General features: G+C 36.0%; 2 protein-coding genes across 2 annotated transcripts; both read left to right on the top strand.

Annotated features, from left to right (window-relative positions):
• The first annotated feature begins 10,678 nt into the window (after positions 1 to 10,678).
• On the top strand, positions 10,679 to 11,962 carry LOC136777291 (uncharacterized). Its single transcript, XM_066733459.1, has one exon. The coding sequence runs from the start codon at positions 10,679 to 10,681 to the stop codon at positions 11,960 to 11,962; it is 1,284 nt and encodes a 427-aa protein (XP_066589556.1).
• Positions 11,963 to 12,016: 54 nt separating this feature from the next.
• LOC136777290 (uncharacterized) lies at positions 12,017 to 15,799 on the top strand. Its single transcript, XM_066733458.1, has one exon. It carries the CDS (start codon positions 12,017 to 12,019, stop codon positions 15,797 to 15,799), a length of 3,783 nt encoding a protein of 1,260 aa, XP_066589555.1.

Here is a 15,799-nt window from a genome sequence, read left to right as displayed (position 1 = left end):
GGACATTACGGGCCCGGCAAGTAACTTTTTGTTCCTTTTTTTTTTTCAAAAATTTAACTTTTGCAGTAGACATACTATGCCGATTCTAGCCCCCCCCCCCACTCCTGTCCACTCGGCTGAGCCTGGTTGCGAGGTAGTGGGGGGAGCCAAGAAGTGCTAAGCGGTGGTGGTGGGGGAAATCGGAGGCTCCACGTGAGCTTGAAGCAAGTATAGGCGAGAGGGTTGCGGGGGTGCGGGAGGATACTTGCAGCATTTTGACGTCACACCCCCACTCGTCTGACGTCAGGTTCCAGTCGGTAAAATTAATTTCCTATATGTGGTAAACTGGATTCTTATAAGGTTAAGGAGTTCGGGTAGGTAAATAAATATACGATTAATTCCTGTGAAGTTAATAGTTCAATTACTTACCTAGGCATAAAAACCTCCGTAAAGAGGGAAAAAGCCTTGGTAAGCTGCATCACTAATATTATTGTTTTATTGATATAAATGAAACACATAGATATTTAAATAACTCATAATAGATAACTATTAGCATTAAAATGAAATTACAATTTATTAAAATAAGCTTAACTATACTTTTTACACATTCTTCACATTCATATGCATTACCTCAATCATTTCCATGCATTCATAGTCCTCTCACTCCGACCCCACCTCTTTTACATCCATGTCTTCTACCATAACTATCTCCATATCTTCATTGTCAGAATCAGTTTTTTCATCCATACTAAAAATCTCAAGTATAGTTTCGGCATCACTATCAATCGCTAGCAATCACAACTACACTCTTATCCTCCACTATATCACTACTAAATAAAAGTTCGATTATAATTTCAATATCCCTTTCAAATCCATTTAAAAGTTCTAAAATGTCAGCATCTACTTCTGTTTCTACGTCTATTTCCACAATTTGTTCATGAGCACTGCTACCAATCACAACTACACTCTCATTCTCACTGCTATCTTCATCCATACTCAAAATCTCAATTATAGTTTCATCATCACTATCAACCTCAACCACGCTTTCATTTTCACTGTCAATTACAACCACACTCTCATTAATGTTTGTTTCTTCATATAAAAACTGTACTTCATCCTCACTTTCTACAACTATCACTTCCATTTCTTCCATTTCTTCCTCATCGCCCTCATCGTCCTCCACTACTAGATCCATTTCACCCTCTTCATCCCTCAAAACCTCCTCCTCTTCATCATCACCATCATAACCATCGTCATCACTACTCATTTCCTCCACTTCTTCAATGTCATTTAATAAAAGTCTTATTATCGCCCCTAAATCTGTCCCAACACCAATTTCATCTAAAAGATTTATCATATTACCATCGATTGAGGATTCTCGGATTATACTATTACCATTATACATATTTCCGGTGCACATGGTTACGTTTATTTTAATTGAAACAGATCGGAGGTAGAAGCAAACTTTATTGAGCAGTCTGGAACTACTCAGATTTTTATAACATCTCTAACACCAGCTATCTTAATAAGAAACGCCCTTTCAACGACAGTGTTGAGGGTACTTATACGTGTCATTTGATGAAATTACACCCCAAGTTTAGATAAACAAACACACATCATCATCTTACTAAGCAATGAAATTAAAATCATCGTGAGAATGCATTTAATAAAGATTCAAGAGAGAAGCATGCTTCAGATATACAAATATCTTTGTGGTATTAATTTCAGCACGAGAAGAAAATTAAGAACTTCTAATACGCTCCACGCTAGACCTTACTATAAAACAATATGTCTACGTATAATGAAATTGAGATCTCCAGCAAGATTATATCCCTTTTAAAAAATTTTAATGTAAATTTTGGATTTTTATTCAGACGATAGATCTTTACAGATCAGTGGTAAAATCTCTTTCTCTGAACTGAAATAAGAGTAAGTTACTTCCAGGAAAAAATATCATCCTTTCTTCTCACTCCTCGAGAAGTACAAATGTCTTACTAAGCAATGGAACCAAAAATCATCGTGAGAATAAACGTAACTACTATGATTTTTATACCATCTCTAACACCAGCTATCTTAATAAGAAACGCCCTTTCAACGACAGTGTTGAGGGTACTTATACGTGTCATTTGATGAAATTACACCCCAAGTTTAGATAAGCAAACACACATCATCATCTTATTAAACAATGAAATTAAAATCATCGTAAGAATGCATGTAATAAAGATTCAAGAGAGAAGCATGCTTCAGATATACAAATATCTTTGTGGTATTCATTTCAGCACGAGAAGAAAAAATTTTTCAAGAAATTTTATTAATAAGCCTATGTCGTTTAATTCTTAAATAAGATACATATTAGAAAGGTTTGTATGAACGATGTATGTTTTGGATGTTCAAATACTTTTGATGCATCAAATTTCAGCGAAGGAGAAGCCTGCTTTAGATATACAAATATCTTTGACGTATACGCTCCACACTGGACCTTACCGTATAACGATATGTCTTCGTATGGGGGTGAAATTGAGATCTTCAGCAAGATCATATTTTTTTAAAAAATAATAATATATATTTTATCCAGATGATAGATCTTTACAGATATGTTGATCGCTAACACATTGAAGATCATCAATATGTCCTTGAATGATTCATGCATATTCTTTTAATAGAGTCATAATTTGATTAATCAGCAGTATATCATCTTACACGTTTTCAACAAAAAATTATTTACCCCTTCCACCAATGAATTTTACTCCTTCCAACAACATTTTTTTCTATATAAATGGATTCGAACAATAGTGAACCAGCAAGAATCTTCAAATCAGTACTTTAGTTAGTGCATCAACCACAACCAGTAAGAATACTCAGATCAGTTTATACCTCAGTCTCAACTGATAAAGAAAGGTAGGAATATATTATTCAAATATTGTTTTAATTTTCAATAATAATAATAATAATAGTTTTCTGCAATACAGGGTCTAGATAAAATGGCATTTTTAACTGGAGTTAATGCATTCGCTTTCATCCCTGAGAAGACATTTGTTTAATTAAACAGTCTCGAGGAAAATAAAGAATATGAAATAATTGAAATGATGAAAATAAAGACTAAATATGGAATGAGGATAATAGCGAAACTATCAACGGAGGATTGGTTTTATCTCCCTGCCCGGATGGTTGCCTTACTCGAATCGCAGGATCAGTTTACGGAGCTGATAAATGCAGCATCACAAAATATTTTAATCATGAAATACTTAGGCGGGAATTATAATAATTTAGAATTTAAGATTAAACAATAAGTGTTTTGCATAATAAATGAGTGAATAAAATGCTTTATATATATTTATTAAAAAGTGCTTTATTTTTTTTCTAACCTTACATATCTAACTTACATTTCTAACAATATTCGTAAGCGGATTATAGTCTATAATTTTATCATGTATAATTAAACAATAGGCTGTAGTATTACTTGGAATATTTTTCCAACACTCGATTTCAATCTTAACATCGATCGTGCCGGTTTTCACTGACTCGTTCTGATGTGAACAATCAATTACAAAGAGCGGACCGTATTGCAAGAAGTTTAGGTAATCGAGCATTGGTTTCGACAGTTTTTCTCCAGCATAATATGAGTGGAAAAACTTTACATACATATCATAGAGTACGGAGTAGCGAGATTTCGTGAAATCAGTATCGAGACGATCGTACGGATAAAATTCAGAATTTAAATAGACTTTAACATCACGTACATCGCAATCGCTAAATTTAAGTACATTCGAATATTGATCGTTCTTCTTATTTTTTCTAAACGCCAGTATCACGTATCGAGGCTTCTCCAATTGTGTAGCTGCTTTAACAGCCCAAGTATGTCGCTGTGTTTGAGGTAAAAGGGGATATTCGTAGAGCTCCCAGGAACGAAAAGCCATGGTGAGATTTTTATTCTGCTCGATAATGCGTAGAAATTGTAGTTTGGTAAATTCATTTAAAGTTACGTGAGGCATTCTCCATTGCACTCGATGCAGTTCAATCCCAGAATCAGTAAACTGATTCGAAGAAAATATTGAATTTATATCATTACGCGCTCGTATCAGAACGAGCTCATGGCGTGCATTGATAACGACACGTTTGTAATCTTCGCAGAATCCCAACAGCATATGCAGGGGAACGCAAAAGCTGAATGTGTCAGCAACATTTTCACGCTCTTGAGTGGCAACGAACCAGCCAGAATGACGTAGACTCATACTCTCTTCACTGCTTAAAGATACGAGATTCTTCATACTGGTAGTGATACCAACGTTTTTGCACCGATCAATCTCAATACCATTCAATTCATAACGAATTTCATCGAACAGAAATGCCATGGAATTAGCGTCGAGCATAACTTTATCCGTCAAAGGTGTAGTAGCAGCACGAGTACCTTCAATCAGCTTCCCCTCTATGTAGAGGTAACTACCACTGGGCAAAAGAATCAAATCTTGCTGTTGTATTGGGATACGAATTTCATCGCTATTTCCCAATGATGCATTCGCATACGGATTGTAAGCATGTATTTCCAATTTAGTGATGCGGGCGTCGTACGCAGGCTGTGCGGTAACGTTCAATGGATCCATGATTTCTTTTCTTCACAGTCAGACCCAATGAGTGTAAAAAATTTATATTTTTTCTTGTCAAAACTTTTTTGTCACCGATAACGTTTTTCCCTATTTCACTCTGAACTGATGTATTCAGCTCTGTTGCAGCTAATTGACTGATTGGTTCATCGAGTAATGTTGGTTTATAATCGTCGGTATTCTTATAAATCAACATCTTCTAATGTGTAATCGTATGGTGATTTCCTCCTTTCCAAAATTTACAGGACGATTGTCTTGATCGAGAATACGTAATGTGAGACGATCGATTACCCTTTCAATGACTGGCAAGTAAATGACGTTCTTCGGTGTTTCCGAGATTTTATAGCCTGGTGGAACGCTTGGGAAAAATTCGTGGATGACATGTCGTGGTCTACCGTTCGTATATGCACCAGCGGTAATATTACATTCGATACGTAGAATATTTACTTTTAAAATGTTCACAGGTTCGTCCGATTCAGCCCAAGTGTTTGGTAGGATTACGCGGTCTGACGAAAATCCTAGCAGAGAACCAATATTATTAATTTTTGTAAAATCAATAGAATATTTGCACATTATTTCACTTTTCAGTGTGTTATTATTGGCACGCAGAATAATAACATTATCATCATAAGGTAACTCCAACCGCATACGCAAGTATTCATTTATCGCACTCAACTCATAACAGCCTGTAGGTATGGCTATTAGTTTATTTTTACCAAAGTAAAAATTATTATTCGTCTCATCTACATTGGCGATCGAGTAGAAACTTTGAAAATCTACGAGCCCCAGTTCATAGTGACCGTCGTCTAGATTGATCGGAGGGAAAAAATTTGATTCCAACACATGATCGTATCCTGATAGCGTAAATGTTAAAGACATTTTGTCTGTTCTCTTAGAAATTTAACACACAACTGACCACAAATGCTCGTATCATACGACTGATATTGGTCATGATTGTAATAAATTGTACTAAGCGGACCGAAGTACTGAACAAGTTCAGTCGGTGGTTTCAGATTACCGAAAGAATTGAAATACTTTACAAGATTATTGCATTTAACGTAGGCAACCCAGTGAGTGCCTGGACCATTAGAATCGTCAAGGTTAACGATTGCACATTCATTAGACCATGGACCGTTTCGTGGTAGACTTGTACGCATAAAGACTCCACGGAAATTTGGTATATCACGACCTACGTGAGATAATTGAATATTACTTGTAGCACCAGATCTTGGTAGACCGTGTACAGTTACTTTTTTGTTCGCTTCTTTGACATTGATTTTTTTGCTACGCCTCCTCCGCTTCGTTTGTACGGTGCGAGATACAGCCCCCGTCCGTCTCTTGCAGTTGCTTCTATCATACGATTGTGACGCTGCATTTCTTCCAACTGTTTTTTCGCAGCTTTGGCATCGTTTACAGCTTTCGCTATACCTGATGCTCCACCTGCTAGTGCTCCCACCGCACCTAGCAGTGGGAGCAGAGGCAACAAGCCGCCCCGTTTTTTAGGCACTCGAATTTTACGTTTTTTTACAGCACTATTTCCAGTTTTTCTCACTGCTGCTTTCCTCACCATATCTGTTTGTAATCCTAAACCAAGTTTACGCTTTGCGTTCATGGACGCCCAGACAGCTGTTGCTGCAGCACGCTCACCCAAGGTTGCGTCACCAGCTGTGATACGTCTACGTGCACGTTTTGCGAGCACTTTATCAGCTTGATGACGCTGCGATAGGTCTTTGTATTGCGAATATGCGATATCGTGTTCCAGACAGGCTTCGTCCAGCTGGTTCACACCTCGATCACCGCGTGCTAATCGTTCTTGAAGTCGAGTTCCTGGTCCACAGTAATTGTATCCCGGTAAATGAAGTTCAATCGGTAGTTTGTTTATTGTTTTATTGAGAAATGATCCACATCCAACGCACGACATGTATAACAATCTTTTATCAACGGTGGTAGTCCATCCGCATGAGTAGTATTAGGTAGATTGAAATGTTGTAAACAATAGCGATATTTTTGAACCTCAGGATCTGCACGAATATGCTTGGGTAATTTATTCCAATATCTGTCAATACTGTGTGAAAAGTACTTTAAAAGTACAATTTTCGGTACGTATTCCAATTGATCACTGCTTAACTCCTCCAAACTTGTAACATCCAACACAAATGCAGGCATAATGAAAACTGATTCAATTCTCTGATTTCATGCCTATAAATAGCTCGTGCAATTAAGATTTAACCTCACAGTCGTTCGAGAATGCATTTCGTAAAGCAGCCATTAAGTATCAATATCTTTAATACCGATTATCACACTGCCACCGTTAGTGATATGAAACGTCATGGAACTTTGCTACCGTCAACTATATGCTGTATAGTTTGCGGACCCTCAAATTGTGGGAAAACAAACGTATTGCTAAGTCTTATTGAGAGTCCTCACGGTGTAAGATTTGACAACCTGTACGTTTACTCGAAATCGTTACAGCAACCGAAGTACCGTTACTTGGAACAGCTATTGACAGATATGGAGGAAATTGGTTATCATCAATTTTCAAATAATAGTGAGGTTATAAATGTGACAGATGCATTACCAAATTCAATCTTTATATTTGATGATGTGGCAAGCGATAAGCAGGACAATATCAGAGACTACTTTTCAATGGGTCGGCACTCGAGCATCGATTGCTTCTATCTTTGTCAGACCTATGCCAAGATCCCAAAACATCTGATTCGTGACAATGCAAATATGATAATCATTTTTAAGCAGGATGGGACTAACTTGAAGCATGTTTACAAAGATCATGTAAACACTGATATGACATTTGAAAAATTTTGCGAATTGTGTTCAAAGTGTTGGCAGGAAGATTATGGATTTTTAGTAATTGATAAGGACAGTGGTATGCAAAATGGTGGGTATCGGAAGGGATTCAATGTGTATGCAACCATCGAGTAGCATAAAGCATCATATCAGTGCTGGAAAGTGTTAGTTTAACGTAGTGCATTGAACAGTGTAAAGCTTTTAATTACACAAAACGGACCGGTTACATTATTAAGCAAACCAGTTATACAGATAAACGGGTCACTTGGATCGGTAAACCGGTCAGTCGAATCGTTAAAGAGGTCGGTTAACCGCTAAACCGATTGATTGAACCGCTAAACAGGTCGGTTGAACCGCTGAACCTGTCGGTCGAACTGCTAAACTAGTTGATTGAACAGCTTTAAAGATCGATTGAACTAGCACATTGACTGCTTAAACAATTAAAAGTTTACAAAAAAAAATGGATGAAAAGTCACTACTTAAGAAGATTGCTGAAACGAGTGAGGTGATTCGTGAAAAACATCGCGCACTGAAATCGGAAAGATCAATGGTGGAAAGTAGATTGAATGAAACTTTTAAACCAATAGTTGATCCACTGAAAAAACTAGTTATGCAAACAGATAATAGCAATGAAGAATCTTATGACTTAAACATTGATCTAAATCATGACAAGAAGCGGAAACGTTATCATACTTCAACCCCCAATGAGTATATTATCAAGAAAAAAAAGAAATTGCATAACAATGACGGTACTCTTACAAATAAATCATTGATGATCTATGATGATAATGATGAAAAATCTACTTTTGATAAATCAATATTACCAATGAAATCAATGCCAGAATCTACATCATTACATTCAGAGCCTGGACAAGAATCTGCATCATTACATTCAGAGCCAGGACAAGAGTCTACATCATCATCACATTCAACATCAAGACAGGAAACCTTAGGATTGCTCAAAAAACAAATAAATCATTCCATAGATTGGAGATCATTTCCACCTATTGCACGTCATTATATGCATTTGCTCCTTTTCGGTAATAAAGATGAAATCGATCACGGTTTCGGAGTTACATTAGATGAAAGGAACCAATATGTGATGGGAAGATGTACATTTGATATTAGTCATGAAGGTGATATTTTAATTGATAAAAAGCGCTATATTGGTACAAGAGGGCTTTTTGAATTAATCTTCATGAAAGAGCCTGATAGAAAGCTCTACACCATTGATGACAAGATCATATATAAGCAAATCCTTGAACAAACTAAATCATATAAAAGAGCAAATGATAGTTACCAACAGGTTCAAGGGAATAAGGGTCTAAAGTATAAGAAAATTATTCAACCACTAATTTACAATAAAGTACCATCACAACGAGTGATAGCTGGTAGGTGATTTATGCGTGTTACTGATGAGTCTGTAAACTATATACATTGGAACGATCCTAATGAATTAGTTGATCGATTGCGACTTTTAATTGCATCAACCACCGCAGTTCATACAAACCACCATAATGAAATACAGTCAATAATAGAAGAGTTGCGTGAAGAGGATTGTTCAAGTCATGTAATCTTTAAATTGAATATTGTAGCTAAATCCATACAATGGTATAATTAATAAGGTAACCGAACAATTCGATAAGCATGATTTAAAAGGATCGAGATTTTAGTTGCAGTCAGGTGATCGATTTATCTGCGTAGTAACATGTAAAAATCGATTGCTAGCTGGTTTTTGTTTTCAGCCCAGATCAGATTGAACAGTTGCCGGATAAAATTCATTCGCTTGGTAACAGTTAAAGAAAGCGGACGCGTCGTAGCAATTTTAATCGAAGCGAAAAGAAATGATATTATATTCATATAAGTGATCGTAATTGAGGTGCTTAACGGATTGTTCATTATAACGATAGCAACCAAGTTGTTATCAAATACAATCAAGCGCAAGCTTATCGAACGAGCTCCACGAGGGAGAGGAGAAACGAAACCAGACGTTAGCTTACAGAACGAGCTCCACGAGGGAGAGGAGAAACGAATCCAGGCGTTAGCCTACAAAACGAGCTCCACGAGGGAGAGGAGAAACGAAATAAGGTGTGAACCTACAAAACGAACTCCACGAAGGAGAGAAGAAATGAAAACAGGCGTAAGCCTAAACAACAATTTACGCGAAAGAGAATAAAAATACAACAAGCAACGAGCTTAATAATGTTCATTTAATATAGTGTAATTAATCCATCAATATGTTGTTTAACGAATTATAGTTAATTATAAGTGAAAGTATATTACGAGCAATAAATAGGGTTTTTTATGCCTTCGGGCTTTTTCCCTAAAAAAAGTGTACAAGTTATTCAAAAACTAAGGAATTCCTTCGTGCGAAGTAGTTCCTCCAAAACATGGTGCCTCCTGTGAGGTCTTCTCATATATACGAGAATCGAAAAGTGCAAGTACAATACGAAGAGTAAATAATTCGTGTGTGAAAAGCGTTAAAGTGAATCGAGAATCGAGAGCAAGCGAGTCTAGAAAATGATTAAGAAGGATACTTCAAGGAGCTAGTGACAAACAACAGCGAGCCTGGAAACGAGAGCAATCTTCAGATAGAAGCCAAATCGACTAACAGCACAGCGAGGTTCAGGCGGCTAAGCTTAGGCCCGAGAGCGCAGCACACTTCACATCAGCTAGGAACAAGGACATACATGGCCATCTAGTCACGATTCAACAACTGAGGCTAAAGGACATCAAAACGGCGAGCGATATATATTTCCTTATTTTTATGCGTTTTCAGCTCGAATAAGATTGCGTATACCATCATCCCAGCCGAGCAAAGGAGTAAAAGCGTTATTAGCAAGATTTATTTTCGCGTATAATCTCAGTTAGATTAAGATTCCATATAGGCTCACCCCAGCAAATAAAAGGCAAATCGCACGATTAGCAGCAGCAGAGGATTAGATTCAAAACGATAGCTAGTATACATGTATTATTTACAAGATAAGATTATAAATTTATTTCAGTTTCACGCGGATTAAATGCACACGCAATCCAATCGATAGAAACAAGACGCGTTATTAATTGTTTTATTGTTAGTAGAAAAAGATGAACGTATAAGGTTATTACAGTTTCACGCGGTTTAAGTGCACATGCACTCCAATTAAAAGAAATAGACACGTTGTTAATTTGTTTACTGTTTGCAAGTGATTAATAAACACATTTATAAACAAGAGTAATTGAGTGGGTCGGAAATTAAATCCAAATTATACATAACATCACATAACAATAATTAATTGAAACATAGTTTAAAAATGGAACGTAACGAAAGAATAAGATTTATTAATCAAAAAAGAAGTACGATTAAATCACAAATAACGATATTAACCAACGCAATAGATAATGATCGATTGGACTGCATTAACGTGAATTTAAGATTCGAGCGTATTAAAGAGCATTTTAAGAATTACGAAGAATTGCATGACGAATTAGAATTAATAGAGCCGAACGGTGATCATTTTGAGGAAATGCTCGAAGTGCAAGATAGGTTTTATAACTTGGCTAGTCGAGTACATACTATATTAAATCAGAATAACTCTAGCGCTGCGATAGTATCTGATCATATTGACTCATTGACAGCATCACAGAATGAAAGAATGAAGAGAATTAAATTGCCTATCGCGCAATTACCAGGGTTTTCAGGCGAAATAGAAAATTGGTTATCCTATAAAAACACGTTCGTCACGTTAATAGATTCAAGAGAAGACATTACTGACTTACAGAAGTTTTTATATTTAAAAGATTCCTTAAAAGGGGAAGCATTAAATAAAATATCCATATACGACACAAGTGATGCAAGTTATAAACTTGCATGGAACTTGTTAGTCGAAAGTTATGAAAAGAAAAGGATAATCATAAACAAACATCTAGATGCTATTCTTGACATACCAAATCAAACAAGATTCGACGGTAAGGAATTAAATAAATTGATCGACAACATGAAGCAGCATGTTAATATGTTAGATTTAATGGACGTAAAAATAGATGAGACAATGCTAGTGAGAATATTAGAAAGATCAATTCCCTTGAACATTAGAGCTAGATGGGAAGAAAGTTTAGGGTTCGATGAAATGCCTTCATTAAATAAATTATATAAATTCTTAGCTAGCGCCGCATTAAGAATAGACAATATTGAAAAAGAAAAGACACGTAAAAGAATGAGCAATGGATTTGAACATAGTCATGGATTTAAAATGAAAAAGAGTAATTTTGATACGCGAATTATGTTAACCACTACTTCTCGAGGGGGATATTGTTCAATTTGTCGAGATGGTATGCATTCTATATTCAGATGTCCCAAATACGATGCGATGAATATCGAACAAAGATGGGACAAAGTCAAACAATTAAGGGTATGCCAGAATTGTCTACGCGTTCATGAAAGACCATGTAAATCTATAAAATGTAAAATTTGCAACAGGTTTCATCACACATCGCTACATAAAAGGGGAATAATAGATGAGAAACAACGAGTTAATATATCGAAAGTAAATGATACTTCTAATAGAGAAACAATACGACCAGGCGACAAAAATTGACATAATATGGTCGCGATGCACACGATCGCGACCCGTTCATTTTCACAATTAATAATGACTGCCGAAATAAGAATAAAAAATGATGTAGGGAAATTTATTAAGGGTCGTGCTTTATTAGATACATGTGCTACTGCTAATTTTTTAACTAATGAAATGGCTCGTAGACTCAACCTGCCTATTAAAGCATGCGAATTTAGGATTAACGCGATTGATAATATACAGACTTTTACAAACGGAATGGTAGAATTAGTTTTTTATTCAGCTCATAGTCCATTTAATAAAAAATTGACATGTCTAGTATTGCCTAAGATTTCAGAGAATGTACCGAGTGAAGTTTTTCCGCGCGAAAAGATAAAGATACCAGCAAATTTAAAACTCGCTGATCCTCAATTCCATGTGCCGAGAGGAGTTGACTTACTCATAGGTTCCGGAGCAACAATATCTTTATTTAGTGTAGTTCAATTCAATTTAATACCTAATGAAGGCGATTTATATCTGCAAAAAACGTTGATAGGATGGGTTGTTGTAGGTGAAATGCCGAGAGAAAACCATAGGAAGATTGAGAATTGTCAATTAACAAGTTTTATCAAACAAATTACATCAACGGAATTAAACAAGAAGAAAAAAATGTTAAATGATATGAATGAATGTGAAGCACATTACGTATTAAATACTATCCGAAATGATAAGGGCAGATACATAGTACGGTTGCCTTTTAAATTGAACAAACCAGATCTAGGGGATACTAAGATAATAGCTACGCGGCGATTTCATGCATTAATTCGAAAATTTAAAAATGATTCGGAATTAGAAAAGGAATACCGTAAAGTCATGCAAGAATATTTAGAATCGGGGCATATGACTTTAATAGAATCAGAAGAAGAAGAAGGTTATTATTTGCCACATCACGAGGTAGTAAAAAAAGATAGCATCACAACGAAGGTCAGGGTAGTATTCGATGCATCGGCTAAAGGCAGTAAGGGAATATCGTTAAATGATATTTTATTAACCGGCCCGAACATTCAAGATAAATTATTCGAGCATTTAGTACGCATTCGGTTAAATAAATACATGATCACAGCGGACATAGAAAAAATGTATAGACAAATTCTGGTAAACAAAGAGGATAGACGTTATCAAAGGATATTATGGTTTCATCAAGAACAAATTCGAACGTTTGAGCTAAACACGGTAACTTTCGGAATATCGTCATCTTCATTTTTGGCAATTCGCACTTTAAAACAATTGGCTGAGGATGAAGGAGATAAATTTCCCATAGGTGCGGCGATTTTAAAACGAAATCTATATGTTGATGATCTCATGGCAGGTGCAGACAATTTAGACGATATATTAAAATTGAGAAATGAGTTAATTGCATTGTTGAATCTGGGAGGATTTAAAATACGAAAATGGTCTTCGAATCATCCGAGAGCCATAGAATTTATGGATGAACAGATGTCAGACATGGAGTTCTTAACGGATGATACAATTACAAAGAAAACATTAGGAGTTTTTTGGAATGCCAAAAGTGACGAATTGTCATACATCGTAAAACCAATAGAGTCTAATGAACGAGTTACTAAGCGGATTATATTATCAACAGTAGCCAAGATTTTTGATCCAATCGGTCTTTTGGGTCCGGTAATATTCATGGCAAAAATCATTGTACAAGAATGCTGGAAGATCAAGGTGTCATGGGACGAGTCGATAAACATGACTTTAAGAGAAGAATGGGCATTATTTGCCAACCAATTAATCCTACTGAACGACGTAACGGTACCACGTTATTCTTTGATTGGTGAAGCATGTGAGGTACAGATTCATGGTTTTTGTGACGCTAGCAAATTGGGTTATGGTGCTTGTATATATCTAAGATCTATCGATGCGAAAGGAAATATAAGTGTACGACTAATTTGTTCCAAATCTCGAGTAGCATCATTAAAGGAGATAACCATTCCACGAATGGAACTGAACGGGGCTTTAACGCTTGCGCGTCTATACAAGGAAATCAGATCTATTATAACAATTCAAATACAAAAAATCGTATTTTGGAGCGATTCTACTATAGTTTTACATTGGATTCGTAAAACACCGATATCTTTAAGGCTATACGAAGCAAACAGGGTCACGGAGATACAAAGCGTAATGGATCAAATAGAGTGGCGCCATGTGAGAACGCATGAAAACCCAGCTGATCATTTGTCGAGAGGACAATCACCAAGTGAATTCCTGAATAACAAGACATGGTTCGAAGGACCGTCATGGTTAAAAAAAGGCGAAAAGTTGTGGCCACAATCGATACAAATTACTTTAGATAACGAAGTCGGGGAGCGAAATGAGTCGTGTTTTATAATCAAGGTTAGCGGAATGGAAATTCTTAAAAGATTTTCTAAATATTCTAGAATGATAAGGGTAATAGCATATTGTTTACGATTTAATAAGAATAATAAACAACGAGGAAGTTTAAGTAACGACGAAATCAATCAAGCAGAAGTTAAAATATTAAAAATAGTTCAAGCTGATCGATTTGCATATGAAATAAATTGTTTAAGCAACAAAAAGGAAATTAAATCAAATCAAATAGCTTCATTGAGTCCTATATTAAATAATGACGGATTGATATGCGTAGGAGGTAGATTAAAAAATTCTAAGATACCTTTTAATCAAAAATGCCCTGTATTGTTGCCAGCGCGGCATCACGTTACTGATTTGATTATACGTGCATGCCACGAAAAATTTTATCATGCTGGGGTGCAGAGTACTTTATATTCAATAAGACATAAGTTTTGGATTCCTGATGGTAGAAATCAGGTTCGTAAAATTGTACGAAATTGTGTGCGATGTTTAAGATTTAAACCAAAGATAAACAATTATAAGATGGCGGATTTACCAGCGGAACGAGTGGAGCCGTCTCTTCCATTTCATCATGGTGGTATAGATTTTTTCGGGCCCATATTCATAAAAGAAAAAAAATATAGAAATCGGAATCGAATAAAAGCCTATGGATGCGTATTTATATGTATGGCGTCTAAAGCAGTACATATAGAAATTGCTAACGACTTATCAACAGAGGCCTTCATAGCGGCATTACGAAGGTTCACCGGAAGAAGAGGTATACCCGCTCACATTTATTCCGATAATGGAACAAATTTTGTAGGTGCCAATCGCGAATTACAAGAATTATATATGTTATTAGAATCAAGAGAATTTAAAGATAAAAGGGAGCATTACGCATTGGAGAACAAAATATATTGGCATTTTAATCCTCCTCTTTCCCCTCATTTCGGAGGCATATGGGAAGCGGCGGTTAAATCCTTTAAACACCATTTTAAACGAGTGGTCGGTGATCAGTTGCTTACTTTAGAAGAATTAAATACATTTACGGTAGAAATAGAAGCAATTTTAAACTCTAGACCTTTGTGTCCAATTTCGTCTGATCCAAATGATCCGTTAGCATTGACTCCAGCTCATTTACTGATAGGCAAACCGCTAAACATGTTACCCGAATCTGAAATTTCCGAAATATCTCACAAGCATATTAGAGCTTGGCGCCTAATTCAAAAGATTCGTTTAGATTTCTGGAAAAGATGGCAATCCGAGTATTTAATGGAATTACAAAAGCGAAATAAGTGGTTCTATCCTGGACAAGAGATAACGGTAGGAACTATTGTGCTGCTTTTAGAAAAAAATCAACCTTGCATGCATTGGTCTATAGGAAAAATAATAGAGACGCATCCTGGGGATGATGGTATAGTTCGAGTAGTAACCGTTAAAACATCTAGAGGTAATTTCAAGCGAAATGTAAAATCAATTTGTTGTTTAATGGATTGTAAATAA

Source organism: Prorops nasuta, unplaced genomic scaffold, assembly GCF_024137725.1.
Source record: "Prorops nasuta isolate Cenicafe-Biocafe unplaced genomic scaffold, Cenicafe_Pnas_1.2 PNAS00011, whole genome shotgun sequence".
Classification (NCBI taxonomy): Eukaryota; Metazoa; Arthropoda; class Insecta; order Hymenoptera; family Bethylidae; genus Prorops; species Prorops nasuta.
This window is presented reverse-complemented; position numbering and strand designations above follow the sequence as displayed.

Bases quoted from the DNA above. Each gene is read 5' to 3' on its own strand.
- LOC136777291 (XM_066733459.1), top strand. From the start codon at position 10,679: ATGGAACGTAACGAAAGAATAAGATTTATTAATCAAAAAAGAAGTACG.
- LOC136777290 (XM_066733458.1), top strand. From the start codon at position 12,017: ATGACTGCCGAAATAAGAATAAAAAATGATGTAGGGAAATTTATTAAG.